The 18887-nt window shown below is 34.7% G+C and overlaps 2 protein-coding genes across 2 annotated transcripts; both read left to right on the top strand.

Annotated features, from left to right (window-relative positions):
* The first annotated feature begins 1484 nt into the window (after positions 1-1484).
* LOC106358939 (period circadian protein-like) lies at positions 1485-4005 on the top strand. The gene is made up of 2 exons (XM_048738853.1): positions 1485-1582; positions 2169-4005. Exon 2 carries the CDS (start codon positions 2917-2919, stop codon positions 3664-3666), a length of 750 nt encoding a protein of 249 aa, XP_048594810.1. The 5' UTR covers positions 1485-1582; positions 2169-2916; the 3' UTR covers positions 3667-4005.
* An 8334-nt stretch (positions 4006-12339) lies between these two features.
* On the top strand, positions 12340-12934 carry LOC106358938 (the record flags this gene model as incomplete). The annotated part of the gene is made up of 1 exon (XM_048737483.1): positions 12340-12934. A coding segment is annotated over one exon (456 nt), but the record flags the coding sequence as incomplete, so codon positions are not given.
* Between the last annotated feature and the right edge of the window lie 5953 nt (positions 12935-18887).

Raw genomic sequence — 18887 nt, 5'->3', positions numbered from 1 at the left:
GTTGACCTGTCCAAAACCCCTTACTAATCGTGCTTCGTGTATGGACATTATCACAACAAAAATGAACTACTCGTGCTTTGTATATGAATATTATCACAACAAAACTGTACATAGTGGGTGAAAAGTTGAAGAATTATAATTGAAAGGACCAAGAAGACTATGGCACGTCCAAGACTACAACAACGTGTTCAAAATCCAAGTCAGCCAAGGGCAAAGCAGAAAAATCTACACCTGCCTCCAAGGGCAAGGAAAGCGATGCGGAGTAAGAATCTGAAGAGACACCCAAGGCACCAGAACCAGTTACAAAGGGAAAATCAGTTGGTTCAGGCAAGTCAGAAAGTCCAGTAAGAAGAGGAAGCGATGAGTCTGGGCCTCAGGAAAGGCTTTCCATCTTTTCTCCTTTGTAATGTGATTTAATTAAGGAAAGCTAAGGCCAGCTCAGCGACAGGTGGTATGCAGTGGCCGTGTCTAGGCATTAGAAGTGTAGTAGGATTGTTTTAAAGACAAGAAGTATAGTAGATAAGTCACTTTCAGACTATTTGCTGTAAATCTTCCTAAACCGTCATTCAAAGCTTTTTTTTTGTAATTTGTAAATGCTTTTATTACATTAGATTAAAAAAAAGCCATACATAATATTAGAATCAAACATGAAAAGGGTAAATGACAAAAAAGAAAACCTCAATTAATCAATCAATCAATTAAGCATTGAACTTATATTAAAATCGATCTAATTGAACCAAAATAATTTTATTTTGCAACAATCTTAAGTATATACAAAAAGAAACAGTATACCTCTCATTGGGTTAGGATGGGCTTATTCGAAACGACACTGTTGCCAATTAAGAAGCAGACAGCATGGACAGGTTAGGACTAAAGTACAAGAATGTTGTAAGAAGAAAAAAAAGGAAGAAGGGATAGAGCTGGGTTGCGGGTCAAACCCGCCCCGCTGACCCGCCAACCCGCGGGTAAACTGATTTTTTTTACTCAAAAAATTTGACCCGCTTGACCCGCAAGAAAAAAATATGAAATCCGCACCCGCCCCGCTAAAACCCGCGGGTGATCCGTTAGACCCGCGGATAATATTAATAATATTAAAAATTATTAATTTAAATATTTTTTATTAAAATAACAATAAAATTTAATATTTTAAATATTTTTTATTAAAAATAACAGTAAAATTTAATATTTTAAATATTTTTTATTAAAAATAATAAATATTAATCTATTTATAATTAAAATTAAATTATTTTTAAAAAATATTCTATTTAAAAATAATATTTAAAAAAAAAATTTTTTTTTTTAGTTTTTGCGGTTTGGCGGGTACCCGCGCTGAATTTTGGCTGACCCGCACCCGCCCCGCATAAAAATCACTCAACCCGCACCCGCACCCGCGAACCAAATTTTTCAAATCACTCGACCCGCACCCGCCCCGCAGCGGGTCAAATGGGGCGGGGCCCGCGGATAATGATTCATATTCCCAGCACTAGTCGGGTGTCCCCGGAGATGAAGGACGTAGTGGGCGAGTCGGTGATACCTCGCACACAAGCGCATTTGGGCCTACATCAAGGAACACGATCTTCAAGTAATAAATACTACTCCCTCCGTTTTTTAATATAGGTCGTTTTAGAGAAATTTTTTTGTTCCAAATTATATGTCATTTTCGGTTTTCTATGTAATATTTATTAATAATTAATGTTGTATGACCAATGATAATATACCTTCTATTTTTCTATTGGTTGAATTGTGGTTAGGTAAATAATTAATGATGATTTTGTTTCGAAAATATAAGAAATTAATGATTTTCTTAATCTATGTGCATAGCTTTATAACCACTTATATTAAAAAAACGGAGGGAGTATATCTTATGACTTAGGCTCTTTATGTTATGTGTCCCTGTTTCCTCCATGTTGTGATGATAAACTTGAAGGACTTCATCTGATTGTGAGAGCTTGAATTGGAGTTTATGCATCTTGCCATCTTGGATTATTTTCCTTTGCCCTGTCTATTGATTCTTTTATCTCTGTTTTAGTTGGAAACTAATGTAGACTCGCCGAAGCTTGGCTTTGCTTTATTTAGCTCACTCCATCTCCATGAGAAAGTTTGCTTGTATTATGTTTATTAGATTATCAAGTGTTCCTCGACTTACATGAGTAAATGTTGTTCTTCAGGATCCACAAGACAAGAAGGTTATAATCTGCGATGAGAAGCTAAAGAAGATATTTGAAGGCAAAGACCGTGATGGGTTCTTGGAGATTGCAAAGCTTATCGGTCCTCACTTTCTCTGAATGAATTTACCTGAGAGAAAGACACAATTGCTGACCCTATGACCGTATGTTTTGGTGAGCTTATGAAAGATCAGAATATATATATATATATATATGTTAGTATAAGTAGAGTTTAAGAGGTTTTATGCAACCAAGTAGTAGTTTAAAGCCTATGGGGGATAATCTTTTCTTGGGTTTATATGTGTCTCCTTTGCCTCCCATTGCAGTTAAAATATGTGCTTTAGTTTGTCTTAGGACTTGAAGAAACTCTTTTAATGCATCTGTTCTTCATCTTATTCACTTTTTGTCTTTCACATTATACTGTTAAAAAAAAAAAAAAAAAGGCTATCCTAGGGAATTTATAAAATATTTTCATGATTCGATTTTCAAGATCACATCTGCTATGAAGATAATAAAAAGGGAAAAGGGAAAATCCTTTTCATGATTAATTTTGGAGATAAGATAATCAAATTTTATATTTCCTTTCTTCTACTGGGAACCGACTCTCAGTAGCTAGGGCAGGCTCATCATAGTCTCTCTATAAATAGAGAACCTCTCAACTATCTATAGCTTACAAAAGCAAACAACGAGAAAGAAACACAGCGTCAAGAAGAAATCAAATATATTTTTAATCAAAGAAGAAGAAGAAGCTATGGGTCTCTCTAAGGCACGCAAGCTACTCTTAGTCCTCGTCATCACTTCTTACGTCTTTTCCGGGACTGCTCATGCATGGAGCTGGAGCTGGGGTTCTGGCCAATCCGGTTCGAGCTGGGGATGGGGTTGGAGCTCCGACAATAACTCTGGCTTAGGTTCAGGTGGGTCAAACTCGAACTCAGGTGGTGGTTCAAGCTGGGGTTGGGGATGGAGCTCGAACGGAACAGACACAAACTGGGGTTGGGGAAGCAGCTCTGGCTCAAACCACTCAAGCGGCACTGGCTCTACACACAACAATCACAGCTCGGGCTCAAACCAGACACGCGGTAGTAGTATTGGCTCTTCACACAAAAACCACACGGCTCAAGTATCACCTAGAAGAAAGATTGAGGTTAGTGTGTGGAAGAACGGATTCGACTACCAAGAATGGGCTTCAAAGCATGCACCCTTCCACACCAACGATGTCCTTTCTTTCAAGTACAACGGTAAAAGTCAATCCAAGACGAAGAAGCACAATAACAAGAACGATGTCTACTTGCTCCCGGACTTGAAGAGCTACAAGAGATGCGATGTGAGCAGAGGGAAGAAGCTAGTCGCGAGAGGAGGCTCATCATCAGGGTTTAAGTTGCTTTTCCGCAAGACTCATCAGACTTACTACTTCGCTAGTGGAGACCACAACGGCTGCAACCACAACATGAAGTTCTCTATCTCCCCGATTCCTCGTTCTTCTTCACACACTAAACCCTAATTCCACATGCTTTCCCTTACGTTAAACTTCTACTTTGTTTCGTTGTTAGAATCTCTTTATTTTCCTTTTTCTTTTGTTTCTTGTGCCTCAAGTCAACGATGGACTGGGTACTCCAATTTCATAGTTTTTATCAAACTCATTGACTAAAATTTCAGGGACAATTTATTGGAATTTTTCCGATCGATAGATAAAATAGCCAAATCACTTTCTATGAGAAAACTGAGCAAAATAATATTTTAAATGGTTTGGGTTTTAAATATTTTAAAATCTTATAAGATTTGTAAGAGATGTGAGATAAAAAAAAAAAACTTTGTCAATACAAAATCAAAGTGAGTAGAACAAGACAGTAAGCAATAATCTTAAGTTCTTTTACTGACCTAATTTGTTGTAAGATAAACCAAAAAATAGCTTTTACATATCCTATTAATTTAATTAGTAAATTAATAATAGAATAATAAACTTATTCTTAAAAATGTGGCACATATTTTACATTTTAATCATCTTAAACTTAAGCTTATATAAATATCTCTATAATATTATTTGAGAAATTAGTTTTATACGTGTCGCGTTCACGTTCATTCTCATAATAGTTAATTACAGAGCTAACTTTAATGAACTAAGATATTACTTCTAATTATCATTATTAAAATCGATTTTCCTTTTTATTTAATAATTTATGTTAATTAGAAGTTTTATGTTTCCAAATTAAAAATATAAGAAAAAGGAAATATCTATAAATTTTAAAACGAATTTAAAGAACATTTTATTTATAATAATGTGATTTCATAAAAAGGAAAGTTAACAAAAATAATCTTGATAATAAGAAAATAATTTTTTTTTTAAACTTAATCATAATCAATAAAACATATATTTCCAAATTAATAAACATAATATCCTTGTATCTATCTATTTTCTTAAATAGTTACAGAAAATAACTTAAATAACATAAATAGAGATATATTTAGTTGAATAACAATAATTTATAATTAATATTTTGGAGATGTTTTATTTATTTTGTATAATCTTTAGTTGACTAAAAATATTTTATAATTACATAAAAACTATTTTTGAGAAATCAGTTTCATACGTGTAACGTTCACGTTCATTCTCATGATGGTTAATTATAGAACTAACCTTAATGAACTAAAATATTACATCTAATTACCATTACTTAAATTATTTTCATTTTTACTTATTAATTTATGTTAATTAGAAATTGTTTCCAAATTAAAAATATAAGAAAAAGGAAACATCTAAAAATTTTAAAACGAATTTAAATGAACAATTTTATTTATAATAATGTGATTTCATAAAAAGGAAACTTAAAAAAAAATCTTGATAATAAGAAAATAATTATAAAAAACTTAATCTTAAGCAACAAAAAATATATTTCAAAATTAATAAACATATTATCCTTATATCTATCTATTTTCTTAAATAGTTACAGAAAATAACTTAAACAAAATAATAGAGATATCTTTAGTTGAATAATATTAATTTATAATTAATATTATGGAGATGTTTTATTCATTTTTTATAATCTTTAGTTGACTAAAAGTAGTTTATAATTACAGAAAAACTAAAAGAAATATCTATAGAAGTATTGTACTTATATTCTTATTAAAATGATTTTACCATAATAATATTTTGATCAAATATTTAAAAATCGTTTTAAATATCATAGCTCTAGATATTTTTAATGAACTAAAATATTATACTTTCCACTACTGAAAATTCTTTTTTTTTTTACCTAATATTTAGTTTGATTTTTAATTTTCTTTCTTTATATTTGTACAATTCAATATACCCACAATAAAAAGAACCTAATTAAACATGATTATACATAAGATTATTTAAAATAATTTTAATTTTACCTTATATCGATCTAAGGTATAACATTACTTAAAATTTACAAAATAGTTTAATTATTGCAAGTATTTGTATACGGTCATTCATAAGCTTCTAAAGTTTTCTTTATTTTTTTATACAACTTCTGCTGATCATGGTGTTATTTTGTTTCTAATATTTTGGGTAAATAAAAATGTATCAAATTATTATAAATATTACACAAATATAGTTACACATCTAAAATGAAAAACCAAACTAAAGCGATAAATAAAACCAACGAATTAGGATTCATAAGAATTAAAAATAACTATACTTCAATTTGAAGGAATGTGTCACTTAATATACCCACAAATAAGTAATTAATTGGACTAATCAGTTTTTTTTACGGTGCCTAATCAAGTTTCTTATATACAAAATCAAAGGTCTAACTAAAATAAAACATATTATTTTTATAGTAACGTTTTATTTATTTTTCAAAACATATTAATAACTAACTAAATTTGTAGTTAATCGTTACATTTTATTTAATTTGTAAAATATATATGAATGAGAATTCAAAATATTATCGTTATATTCATTTATGTTATTTTGGATCAATCAACACCTTAACTTATTTTTCTATTTGATTTCCAAAAAATATTTATAATAATATACACAATATTACTAAAATATATTTACATATCTAAGCGAACAATCAATCTAAATGCAAATAACCAAATTAATCAAAACTGTAGTCTATTTAGAAGGAAAACAAATATTATCCATTCATACAACTATCTATTTCTTTGTGTCATTTCCATTGCAACAAATAAAAGAGAAAGAGATAGCTCGTCCTTATAGCAACCCCAAAATGATAACCAAACTCATTAAATATTACATATCCAAAATCACATGTCTTATTTAAACAACACATATTTTATTTTTTTGTCGGCAGAACAACACATATTATTAATAAAAATCATACATATAAATTATAAAATAATTTAAAACTAAAATTAAATCATTAATCAGTTATTATGAAATGTTCACTGTATAAATATTTATATCCGTGCATGAGCACGGAAGAATTAACTAGTATTCTATTAGTTAAGATTAGTAATTATTCAAATACATATTGTTACGTTTTTTGGTAAGATTTTGAATGCCCTAAGCCAATGTATCTTTTTGTTTCAAGTAAGCATGACTCTGTTTACGGTCCATGTCGTTGAGATTCTCCTGACCATGTCGTTCTTACCGAAGCTTTCTCTTTTAATTTGCTTTTCTTTCTGTGTTCCGATTTTTTTATATTAATAGAGAGGCTATTGTTTTTTGTTTTGTTTTGTCAACTATGCTATTATAAACTACGAGAAATATTACATTAGACTATGTTACAGCCGACAATTCAACCATGAAAATATATGGTAAGCTTTTTCTCCAATATCGTGCATAGTTCGTCTTTGCTTTGGAATGGAGATCAGACCTCCTGAATGAATCTTTTGGTCAGGCTACTATAGACCAAATAGCTTCCACAAGAGGTCCATTGTTTAGAAAAAAGGAAATATGATTAGAAAAAAAGGAAAGGCGTGTTTTCTTTTTAAAAAAGGAAAGATTAACAAATCAAAACAAAAAGAGGATGGTTTCACACCCAAAGGCACAACCGGTTCAAATTAAAATTAGAACTGAACCAAAAAAAACAAAAATCTATATTATTATTTTTCAAGTAAATTTTTGCAATAGAGCTCTCACATTAAAAGTTATACTAGTTAATGTCTTTATTACCCTTATCTATCTATACTATTATTTGCCAAGTAAATTTTTGCAATGAAACTCTCACGTCAAAACTTACACTGGTTAATGTTGTTGTTACCCTTAATAAATTTTTAAATATAATTTAATTAAATATAAATTTTATATTAATAATATTAGAATTTGTAAAAATAAGATAATCCTCATATATTGTGTTGTTATCTTGAAATAATATTTTTATTGTAAAAGTCAAAAGATTAAGATAAAAATAATTTATGATTAAATATTAATAAAAACTTTAAATAATGTTTGATTTAAAATTTTTGGAACATAAATAAGAAATTATCATATTGGTTTTTTAATATAACATAAATTAATATATATTCGTAAGAAAATTATGCCCGCATATACATGCAACACACCTAGTTAAAATTATTTGCCACACGAACCTCCCCGCTCAAAGTCCTTGCCTTTCTCCGCCGCACAGCTTTCCGTCTCGATACGCCGGAAAGTATCCTAGTCTCGCCGTCGAATGCGACGAGTGCTGTTTCAGTGAATGTTCATGTAGCTGCTACCCCTGATTTAGTGCTAGCTCATCTAGATCTCTTCCTTGGTGGCTACGAAAAGAGAAACGATTTTCCTCCTGCGGTCATTAGAGATTACCAATGTCTTTTAAGTTTTGGAAGCAATGGAAGTTACATGGCCTATTACCCACTCCAAAGTCTTTTGAACCATGTCAGTCCTTTCTTGTTTAAGAAGAATTAAAAACAAGAATTAACGCAAACATGTTGGCCATTTTCCCAGTGATTTCCTCTTTGATCCAAACATGTTGCCTTCCTTTTCTTAGCTTTTTTATACTATTTTGCTGAAATATTCTTGTAGCTGTTGAACCAGAATTTTACGTACCCTCTTAATCAGGTTGTTCGCGCAATACGCTGAATTCAGAGATGTTAAACGGGCCAATCCACAAATTTCCATGCTTATAATATATTCTATTATTGTCACGATCTGAACGTCAGTTTAGAATAGGTGTGAATTATAAAAATATTTAATCATAGTTTTTTTTTTTTTTTGAAGATTTTCTTTTAATCATAAAGTTTTCCTTCTGTAAATGATAACAATATCATTTAACAACTCTTATTATTTGAACTATTTACTTATATAATGTTTTTTAGTTACATCTAACACTTGTATATACGAATTAATAAAATTGAAAATAAATGATACAAAGAATTAAAAAAAAAAAAAGACCAAGGTGATCCAAAAACCTACTAAATCAGTTGATATAGAGCAAGTACAAGTTAAGACGCTGGAAATATTGTTTAGAAGATTTTTTTTTTGTTTTTGATCTTAGAATTAGATTCTAAAGTCGTTAAGGGAATATAAAGTCTTTTTGGTGTTGTGGAGATATGTATATAATTATTAAATGTTTATTTGTTCTTGTTTTTTTCATGTCAGTTTTAATTAATTCAAAAATTTTGTTATAAAAATAGCAGATTCTTTGAAAAAAACAAAATAGGAGATGAAGATCCACGCCATGGAGTTAAAAGTTGATGTTGATTTTCTGATGGTTGTTCACTCGTCAATGAACTACTCTTCCAAGTCGTTCATTCTCACTGACGATCACATTTCTCCACCAAAGAAAACCAAACTGGTGGCGGATTTATTCCGAAGATTTCATATTGATTTTCTTGAACCGAGATATTTCATATTAATGATTTAATTCTTAAAATTTCATATTGATTTTAGGCTTTCATATTGATATTTCTTATATTGATATTCTCTAAGAGATGAATACACTTTTTATAGTGTTTGCTACCAATATAGATTTTGACTAAGTTTTTTTCTTTTTTTTTTGTCAAAATATGAAAGATGAATGTTAAGATTTCGATAATAAATTCTTTTACTGTAGACATTTAATTCAGTATTTTTGATATAGTATCACATATGAATACAAATCGTGATGAACTAGCAGTTATCATTTTTCAAAAATAGTGCAAACTAAATATTCCAAGATTATTATATATGCTTTGGATATTATTTTTTTAACTTCCACATAACAAAATGCAGAAGAAAAGTTTTGCTTTATGCTGGAAGCACACATGTAACTAGAAGAATTTTACTGTTATACTTTTTTGAAAATGGTGTAGCCAAATAAATACTGACATGTTTCTACTAATCAAACAGACATAAGAAAACAAAAACTTGCTTATTTTTATTTGTATATAATTAGAAAGAGAAGCCATACATATTAAAAACAACATGAAAGGGAGAATGACTAAAATGACATATCTTTGCCGCCGTCTCCATCGCCGATCGCCGAACCTCCAAAGTCCGCCGTATCCAAAGCTCCAAAACTCTTTCCAAATATGGATGCTAACGGCGTGAAATCTTCAAACTTCAATGCTCATGCGACCAAACACACATGATCCTTGTCTCCAACGGCGAAGTCTTCCTGGACCACTGCTAGATCGAGATCGTCGTTGATATCGGTTCTAGTTCACTTCATTTTTTTTCTTTTTTTTTCTTTGTTTTTCTTTTTCCCCGTTAATCAGGCAAACTAAACCTGGACTCTGTGGATTAATGTCTCCACGTGTAAATAAATAAAAACATTTACAATTTCCTTCTTTTTTGTTACTCAAATATGCACACATTTATGCCCCACTAATATACAAATTAAATACTAAAATCTTAAAAATATTATGCATCAACTAATCAAAAAGGGCCTGGTGATTATTGGTGATACAATTTTTAAAAAATATTTAGAAAACCTTTATTATTGGTTTATAGACTTTTGATTATTATTTTTTATTAGAATCCTTTTTAGTGGTTTATTTACCATTATTTAAAAACAAGATAAGACAAAACATCATATTTGCGGTATCATCACGAATGTCATGAACAAATTTCATAGGGAAAATGACTAAAAAAAACCTAAATCAATCAACCACTGCAGATCAAGAGAGAAATAGAGAACTCAACATAGGTAAAAAGCAGGAAGCCAGATTTAAAGGGATTATCTGGCAGATTTAACCAAGAAAACATGACGTGTTTTTCCTTGTATAATTGGTATCTTTGCAGATTTTAGGAAGGATAAACACATGAATCCAGTTGTCTATGATTGTCTTAGACAAGGAGGTAGACACACAACCGCTGCAAAATTTCTGCTCCAGCAAGAATGAAACAAGGTGGGATCTCGAAAACGATTGCAGCTGATGAAGGTAGGTGTTTTGTGATATCAGATTTTCACAACGACTGCTAGTAAGCCGCAAAAAATGCCGTACAACTTATCGGATCACAATAGAGAATGATCCTGAAATTTGGAAGTCAACAACAGCATGGGTCTTCGAGTCATAGTTTACAGTCTGTGTAGTTGAATGAAGTCAAAGTCCTACCAAAGCATTGATAAGTGCACTTTTTTTTTTAATTTGTTTCTCTGATAGATCGATTGTTTTAATATTTTTTAAAGAAGGAAGTGTTTAGAAGAAAATAATATTCCGGGAAAATCATTTTCTTTTTTAAAAATGAAAAAATTAATAAATGAAAAAGGAAGATTTATTGGCTTGACTTTTGACCTATGTGATTTCATGGGTTGACTACTTTGACGTCGCTGATTTCTTGGCTTAACTTGGACCTCTGATTAGACTGATTGTTTATGAGGTTTTAGTGATTTAAACCCACAACAACTTTTAAATCTGATGGAAAATCCACTATTAAAATTGTATGTTTTTTAACCCGTTATGTTTTTTAACCCGTAACTATTAAACTGTCAATGCCGTTATAAGAGTCGTCTTCTTTTTAATGGAGATCTGTTAAATTGAAACAAGGCGTTTCATCTAATCACATATAAGACAAAATATTTTTAAAATTCTTTTGGTTTTTAGTGATTTAAACCCCCAATTTTTTTTAGATCGGATAAAAAACTCTCCAAACTAAAACTTTATATTTTTAAACTCAATTACTGAAGCGTTAATTCCCATAACCCTCCATCAATGGTATCGTCTATTCTGAACAGTGACCCGTTAAACTAAAACACATCATTTCATTTAAGCACATAAACGACATGAGATGTTTAAAAACAACACGACTGGTGTCAGAACGACATGATTTTTTGAATCTCCAAATCAGTATGAATAAGGATCTTTTCTCTAGTAAATCAAACTTTTATTTTTCGAATTAGGCTCAATCAAAAGAACTACCCACCCGAAATATCTTCTATTCAACTACAAAATCATCATATCTAAAAATGGTTGGGGTTTCAATCACTAAAAACCAAAATGGTTTTAAACATATCATATTGTTTCTGTGATTAAATGAAACGATTTGTTTTAATTTAACAAATTTCTATTCAGAAAAAATGACTCTATTGACAGAAGGTTAACGTCATTAACAGTTTAATAGTTGGGGTTTAAAAACATAATATTTTAGTTGGAGATTTTCTATCCGAACTAAAAATAGTTGGAGGTTTAAATCACTAAAAAACATTTAATAAATTGATGAAATTGAACCGAAATAAACCAAAATAAAAATATTTGTAATAATCTTAGACCATGATTATTGCAGTTTCTTAAGAGGGTTTTTAAATAAATTACATCATTTAATTAAATCAAAAGTAAATTAAATTGCAATAGCCTATTCTTAATATGGACTTTTTGGTGACCGATCCGTAAATAGAGAAAGAACACACGTGTCATTGAAAGAGCACTCAGCCCTCAATTTTTTTTTCGGTTACTCTTTTTGTCTTCTTGTCTTCTCCGTAGGGAGACGATGGTTCTCGTTCCCTGCAATTGTTTATTCAATTGGTTTCCCTTGGATGAAGATCTGAACTGTGTTTGTCGATACTTGGAAGATCAGAGTCATCCATCCACTCTTTCTCTCTCTCCATGGACCTCACTCCGATCTATCTCGTCAGTTACCCTCTCCACTATTTTCTCAACCAATTGTTATTTTCTTTCTCTCTCTCTCTCTCTCTTTTAGATTGACAATACGAATCGAGAAAAAGTAATCATGATTCGCTTCTATTTCGATTGATTTGCTTAACAAGATGAATTTCATTTTTAAAATTCTATTGTAATTTTCTGAAGATGGTTCACTTAATCATTTGCAGCTACGCGTGTAACTGGTAATCTTCTACGGATACGTTTTGTCTTCAAGAAACCGAGAGAAGCTGAGGTTGTTGTTCCTCAAGAGGATCGTGTTTGCTCCACCTCAGGGACTGAAATATCAAGTTCTGTCTCAGGTCATGATGAGAATCTGCTCCCAGCTTCTCTTGATAGTGACAAGACTGCAGTTTTTTCTGAATCAAAGAAAAAAAAAAGAAACATAAGACAAGCAAAGAATCCCGGTACAGTTCCTTGTCTCTCCATTGAAGAAGACAATAGCAACAGCGATGACTGGCTTCTTGGTACTAGGCGGCAAGAGAATGTTTCTACCAAGTCTACTATGAATGAAGACATGGTCATGAACTTGCAGAAGCCGGGTGAATCATGTTTTCCTAGTTCTCAGTTTTTGTCTGAAGTAGGAATCTTTTCATTGCCATACACAGTCCTGTTCTAGGTCCAACATTATTGTTTTGTTCTTTCTCAGCTTAGGCTATGCCTTAACTTGTACTGTTCCACGAATTGTGTAACAACCACAAAGATAAGTAATCCTTGAATAAGTAATACTTGAATGATCTCTCTATTTTTGACACTAATCTGGTTCTACTTTTTTCAAAGTCTGGCAACAACAACCGTTTACAATAAGTCCCCTGACATCATTGAGTTTATGGTTTTGTCCAGTTGCTTAACTCTTTTCTTCTCGAGACAGACGCAAAATTTGCAAATTAAATTAGATTAATATGTCAATACAACAAAGTGATCCTCATCAAGAACAAAGTAGAAGAGAGAGAGATTTATTTACATGGCAAGAGTTGAACACACTGTGAACTCAAAAGGATTCACTAGCAAAGAGTAAAAGACACAACAACACAACTTGTTTTAGCAACTATACAAAAAGCTACTGGAAAATGTCTCTCTTCACTGGTGGAATTGTCATATAGTAAAATGAGGACGAATCAAATAGTCGAGATCATCTTCTTCTTCCTTTTGTTTACCTCCTAGTCCTTAGAGTTCATGCTACGATTCTTGTTTCTTTTCTTCTTCTGCTTTGGCGGCTGAAGCACCACTTTTAGTAATTTTTTTTTTCAGAACTCTTAGTTAAGAAACTACCATTGAATCACAAAATCGAATAGTTTTTTTTAACTAGAGTTCTTAAGTAAATTTAAATACTTAAATAATTATTAAGAAAGGTTTCTGTGGATAATCATGCTCTTATATATACAAAAAGAAGCGGCAAACCTCTTTGACATTTGGTTTAAAACGACACCGTTCCAGTTAAGAAGCAGACAACATAGAAAGTACAAGAATGTTGTAAGAAAACGAAGAAGGGCTAAAGCAAAACCTTCTCGTCTTCCTATCTCCTCCACAACGACGGCGACAAATTAATGGCTCTTTCTTCGGGCGAGGAATTGGGGAGACAGAGAACTTCATGTTGTGGTTGCAGCCGTTGTGGTCCACTAGCGGAGAAGCAACTTAAACCCTAATGATGAGCCTCCTCTTGCGACTAGCTTCTTGCCTCTGCTCACATCGCTTCTCTTGTAGCTCTTCATGTCTGGGATCAAGTAGACATCGTTGTTCTTGTTGTTATGCTTCGACTTGGATTGACTCTTTATCATTACTGATGTACTTGAACAAGTCTACATTAGTTTTCAACTAAATAGAGCTAGCCAAAAGAATCAATAGTCAGGGGAAGGAATAATCCAAGATGCGTAACTCCAATTCAAGCTCTCACAATCCGATGAAGTCCTTCAAGTTTATCATCACAACATGGAGGAAACAGGGGCACAGAAGATAAGTCATAAGATATAGTGTTTATTACTTGAAGGTCGTGTTCCTTGATGCAGGCCCAAATGCGCTTGAGCGCTTGTGTGCGAGGTATGGCCGACTCTCCCACTACGTCCTCTTCTTCCCACACTAAACCGTAATTCCACTTGACTACATGCTTCCTTTAATTACGTTAAACTTATACATTGTTTCGCTGTTATATTCTGTTTTTTTTTCCTTTTTTTTCTTTTGTTTCTTGTGCCTCAAGTCAACGATGGATTGGGTATTCCATTATTACAAATTGATTTATACCATCTATTTAAAAAAAAAATCGTTAGGAATGTAAAAAGCCTAACGTTTCCAGAGGCTTATAAACCTTTTTGGGTAATATCTCACTCTTGCATGTTAAACAAATACAAAAAAAATATCGAAATCACGCTTATTTATTTATTTATTTTTTTTTGACTAAAGGCTTTCATATATTAAAATGCAGAAAGAAAGAAAAAATGTTACAAGCCTAATGGCTACAGTCAATCCGAGCCCAATTGTTTTCTTGCCAGTTATGTAAAACCCAATAAGAAACCCATAAATGAAGAACAAACAGAACTGATGTCAAGCCCACCACGCGAGGCCCAGTAGATGGAGAAACTGAAGAATCCGATCAAGAGGAGAAGGATTATACCCACATTTGCATGAGCCGGGAGGAGTTGATCGGATTAGATTGGCGCATGGATAATATCTTGTCTTTGATCTGTCGATCTAGTAGGCGAAACAAAGAGTCCACAGTCTTGAATTGCCGCCGGTGTAGTCGATTGTTTCTCTCATTCCAAGACCAATATATTGCAGCTTGCCAACCGATGTAAGTAAGTCTCTTCCTGATCCTATTTCCCTGTAGTTGTTGCAATTGCGAAATGGAACCGTTCCAGTCCCTTTCAGGTATTAGCCCACACTTAACTGCGATGATTTGCCATAGATCCCAAGTGTAACGGCATTGGAAGAAGAGGTGATCCCGTGATTCAGCCCCTGTATTGCAGAGCAGACAAGCTGAATCCGTTTGTAGCCCCCAACTTAGTAAGCGATCTCTAGTCGGACAGCGGTTAAGGACAAACAACCAAGTTCAGAAACTGTGCTTCGGTATCCCAGCGTTTATCCAAACAATTTTTGCCCAAGGTACTGCTTCCTCTTCCTCATTTCTCAGTTTCCTATACACCTCTCCTATTGAATATCGCTTTGTACGGGCATCATTTAATACCCATTCATAGTGATCATCTTCATCTACCAGAGATATCGTTGTGAGGTGTATCTGCACTTGAAGTAGCTGCTCAGTCCGTGCTGGTGGTAGGAGCCAATGCCCATCGGAAAAAAGTTCAGATAGAGTTGCAGTTGCTGAAATGCCCAACCGAGAATGCATCGGGCAAGATAGGTATTTCTCCAATGAGCCAAATGGAGACCAATTGTCAGTCCAGAAGCGGCATTTCCTTCCATTGCCTATGCGCATTTTTATCCAGGCATACACCTCATCTCTCATCTTGATCAGTTTGTTTGCTAGCCATGAGAACTTAGGATTTGTCTTCACTATCCAGTAGTTGCTTAAATCCCCATGCAAAACTTCAGTCTTGAACCACGCTACCCATACTGAACCTGATTGGAAAAATAATAGCCAAACTAGCTTTAGACATGAAGCTTTGTTCCAAGTTGATAGGTCCTTGATTCCTAAACCCCCATTGCTTTTAGGTTTGGTTACTTTCTCCCACGCTACTCTTGCGGCACTAGGTCCTTCTGCTTTCCCCCTCCAAAGAAATAATCCGCAGAGGCTGTTTATCCTGTTGATGCAGGCCTTGGGTAAGATGAACGACGAGCACCAAAAATTGTTTATTCCCGCAATTACCGTCTTGATTAGTAGTAGCCGCCCTGCGAAGCTTAATGATTTTGCACTCCAAGAATTAAGACGGCCTTTCACCTGTTGGATCATCACCTCGCAGTTTTGGATTGAAAGCTTCTTTGAGGTTAGGGGAACTCCCAGATATCTCACTGGTAACTGACCATGAGGCATGCCTGTAGAGACTTTTATCACATCTAGCTCTTGCTGAGTCAGACCAGACGCAAAGAACGAAGACTTCTCTACACTGACGGCCAGTCCTGAGCGTAGCTCGAACTCACGGAGGATCTGAAGCACATTATGCACTGATTCAAGACTCCCATCGATGAAAATGAGGAGATCGTCAGCAAAGCAAAGATGGGTGAGCTTTGAGGATGAGCATTTGGAGTGGTAGTTGAACTTCAAATCATGAGCCGCTTTATTGAGCATAATAGAGAGCACATTCATGGCTATCACAAACAGATAGGGGGATAAAGGGTCTCCCTGCCTTAAACCCCTTCTTCCTTTAAAGTACCCCTGAACACTTCCATTATACCCAATCATGAAGCTTGGTGAGCAAATACACGCTTTAAGTCTCTTTAGCAGCACCTCAGGAAGTTGTAACCCTTGTAGACAGTTGAACAAAAACTCCCAAGAGAGCGTGTCGAAAGCCTTTGCAATGTCTACTTTGATGGTGATTCGCTTCGGTCCTTTTCTCTTATGGTATCCGTGCACTAATTCTGCCGCAAGCACCGTGTTCTCCACCATTAACCTGTCTTTCACAAACGCAGTCTGATTAGGCACAATTAGAAAAGGCAGTATAGGTTTTAACCGTTTCACTAGCAGTCTTGAGATCACTTTGTAGATTGTATTTAGGAGAGCAATGGGGCGGAAATCAGATATAGCTGAAGCTCCCGGTCTCTTGGGGATCAGAGCAAGGATGGTTGAGTTAGTGGAAGACGGAAGGAACGAGGTATGAAAGAAGTGAATGATAGACTGAGCTACCTCATCCCCTAGAAGCGACCATGATGCTTTGAAGAACCCTGAAGTTAGGCCGTCAGGCCCTGGCGCTTTGTTAGGGTTCAGCCTAAACATCATCTTAGTGATTTCCTCAGCCGTTGGTATCGATACCAAAGAGGGTATAAGATTTTCAGGACAGCAGAAGCCTATGCATGCATGGAACCAGTCTGGTGTAGAGTGTACAGGAGGAGGCGTCAATTCAGCAGGCCCCAAAATAGCTTTGAAGTGATTAACAGCAATGTAACCCATAGCTATTGGGTCAGTGATGAACTCCCCCGAAGGTAGCTGGAAAGATCTTATGGAGTTGTAGCTCATTCTGGTTTGGAAGATTCTGAAGAAATAGGTTGTGTTCTGATCTCCCTCCTGAAGCCAATTCACTCGAGATTTTTGCCTGAAATAGCTCTCCTCTATAGTTCTTAGGAACAACCATCGTTGCAATAGATCCCGCTCCTCTTGGAATAACTCCTCTGATGGTGTTTCCAATGCACGTACCTGCACAACTTGTAGCAAACTATTAGCCTCACAGACTCTCATTTGGATGTTTGAGAAGTTCTCTCTGTTTAAGTTCTTTAACACTCTCTTTAGACTTTTTAATTTCCAACACAGGTTGGTCAAGTTAACCGCCATGCTTCCGGCCTCATTCCACGCTTCAGTAACCAGCTGGATGAATTGCGGATGTTTGGTGAGGTAATTGAAGAAACGGAAAGGCTTGGTTCCAGAGACTGGGAGTTGGTGGGCTAAGTCAGTAAGACAGGGCGTGTGGTCAGAGGTTAGGGAAGGGAGGAAGTAGCTAGTGCTATTGGGGTAGTAAGCAATGAACTGCGAGTTAACAAGTTGCCTATCCAGTTTCTTTGCAATGGGCATCTCCGGCTGGTGATTTGACCATGTATGCTGAGGTCCTTGAAAGCGAAGGTCGAACACACCAATCTGACGGATGCAATCATTGAACTCAGTCATCTGTGGAGTGACAGTGTTTACCTCACGAAGTGAGTGTTCAGAATGATGAGTGATTTCATTAAAGTCTCCTCCTAGCATCCAGGGAGAGAGATTGAGAGATAAAACTTGGTAGACATTCAGGAGCTCCCCCCCATAGATCCCATCTCTCAGTTCTTGTGTTGCCTGCATACACTGCAGTGTAGATGAAAGGTCTGTTTCCAGGGATAGCAACTTCGCAGGTGAGTGTTTGTCTAGTCTGATGAAGCAGGTTAACAGTAGCTGGGTGCTGCCATATAATAATGAGTCTCCCATCAGGATCAGAAGCGTGATTTGAAGCAAAACTCCAGTGGCGACATAGTTTAGACATCATGAGGTTCAGGTTTTGTTCTTTAATATGGGTTTCAATAAGGGCACCAAAAATTGGCTTTTGAAAGTGAAGCCATTGATAAAAAGGGGCATGCTTGTCCGGGTCATTTAGACCTCGGACATTCCAAAAAAAGAGTTTTGCACTCATAGAGACGAGGAAGGCTCTCCCGAAGGTGGGACAGCATACTCATTCGATAAGGTAGAAAAAGAGTTTGAAATTAAAATAGATTCTAAAGTCACAGGGGAGGGGGTAACAAAAGAGGAGGAAGAATCAGAAAGGGTGAGATTTATGGAGGGGTAAGATATGATGAGAGGGTTTGAGCGGGACCTCTTAAGAGTAGGCTGTTTTAGTGGTTCATGGGTGAAGTCAAAGGAAGAGTTTATTTGAGGTACTGGGGTAGGCAGGGCGAGAACAAAAGGGAAGGGTGGTGGGGGGGGGTAAGAGAGGGCTGTTGAGAGGGCAGAGATTGACCAATGGGAGGAACAGGGGGGGTAAGAGAGGGCTGTTGAGAGGTGGATGTGGTGGCTGGAGGAGAGGGGATTGTTTTAAGTGGGCCGAAGGAGACATGAGTTTCAGCAGTACCAGAAGTTTCACCAACTACTTT

This window comes from Brassica napus, chromosome A8 (assembly GCF_020379485.1).
Source record: "Brassica napus cultivar Da-Ae chromosome A8, Da-Ae, whole genome shotgun sequence".
Lineage (NCBI taxonomy): Eukaryota > Viridiplantae > Streptophyta > Magnoliopsida > Brassicales > Brassicaceae > Brassica > Brassica napus.
This window is presented reverse-complemented; position numbering and strand designations above follow the sequence as displayed.

Coding starts and splice junctions, on each gene's coding strand:
- LOC106358939 (XM_048738853.1), top strand. CDS start 2,917: ATGGGTCTCTCTAAGGCACGCAAGCTACTCTTAGTCCTCGTCATCACT.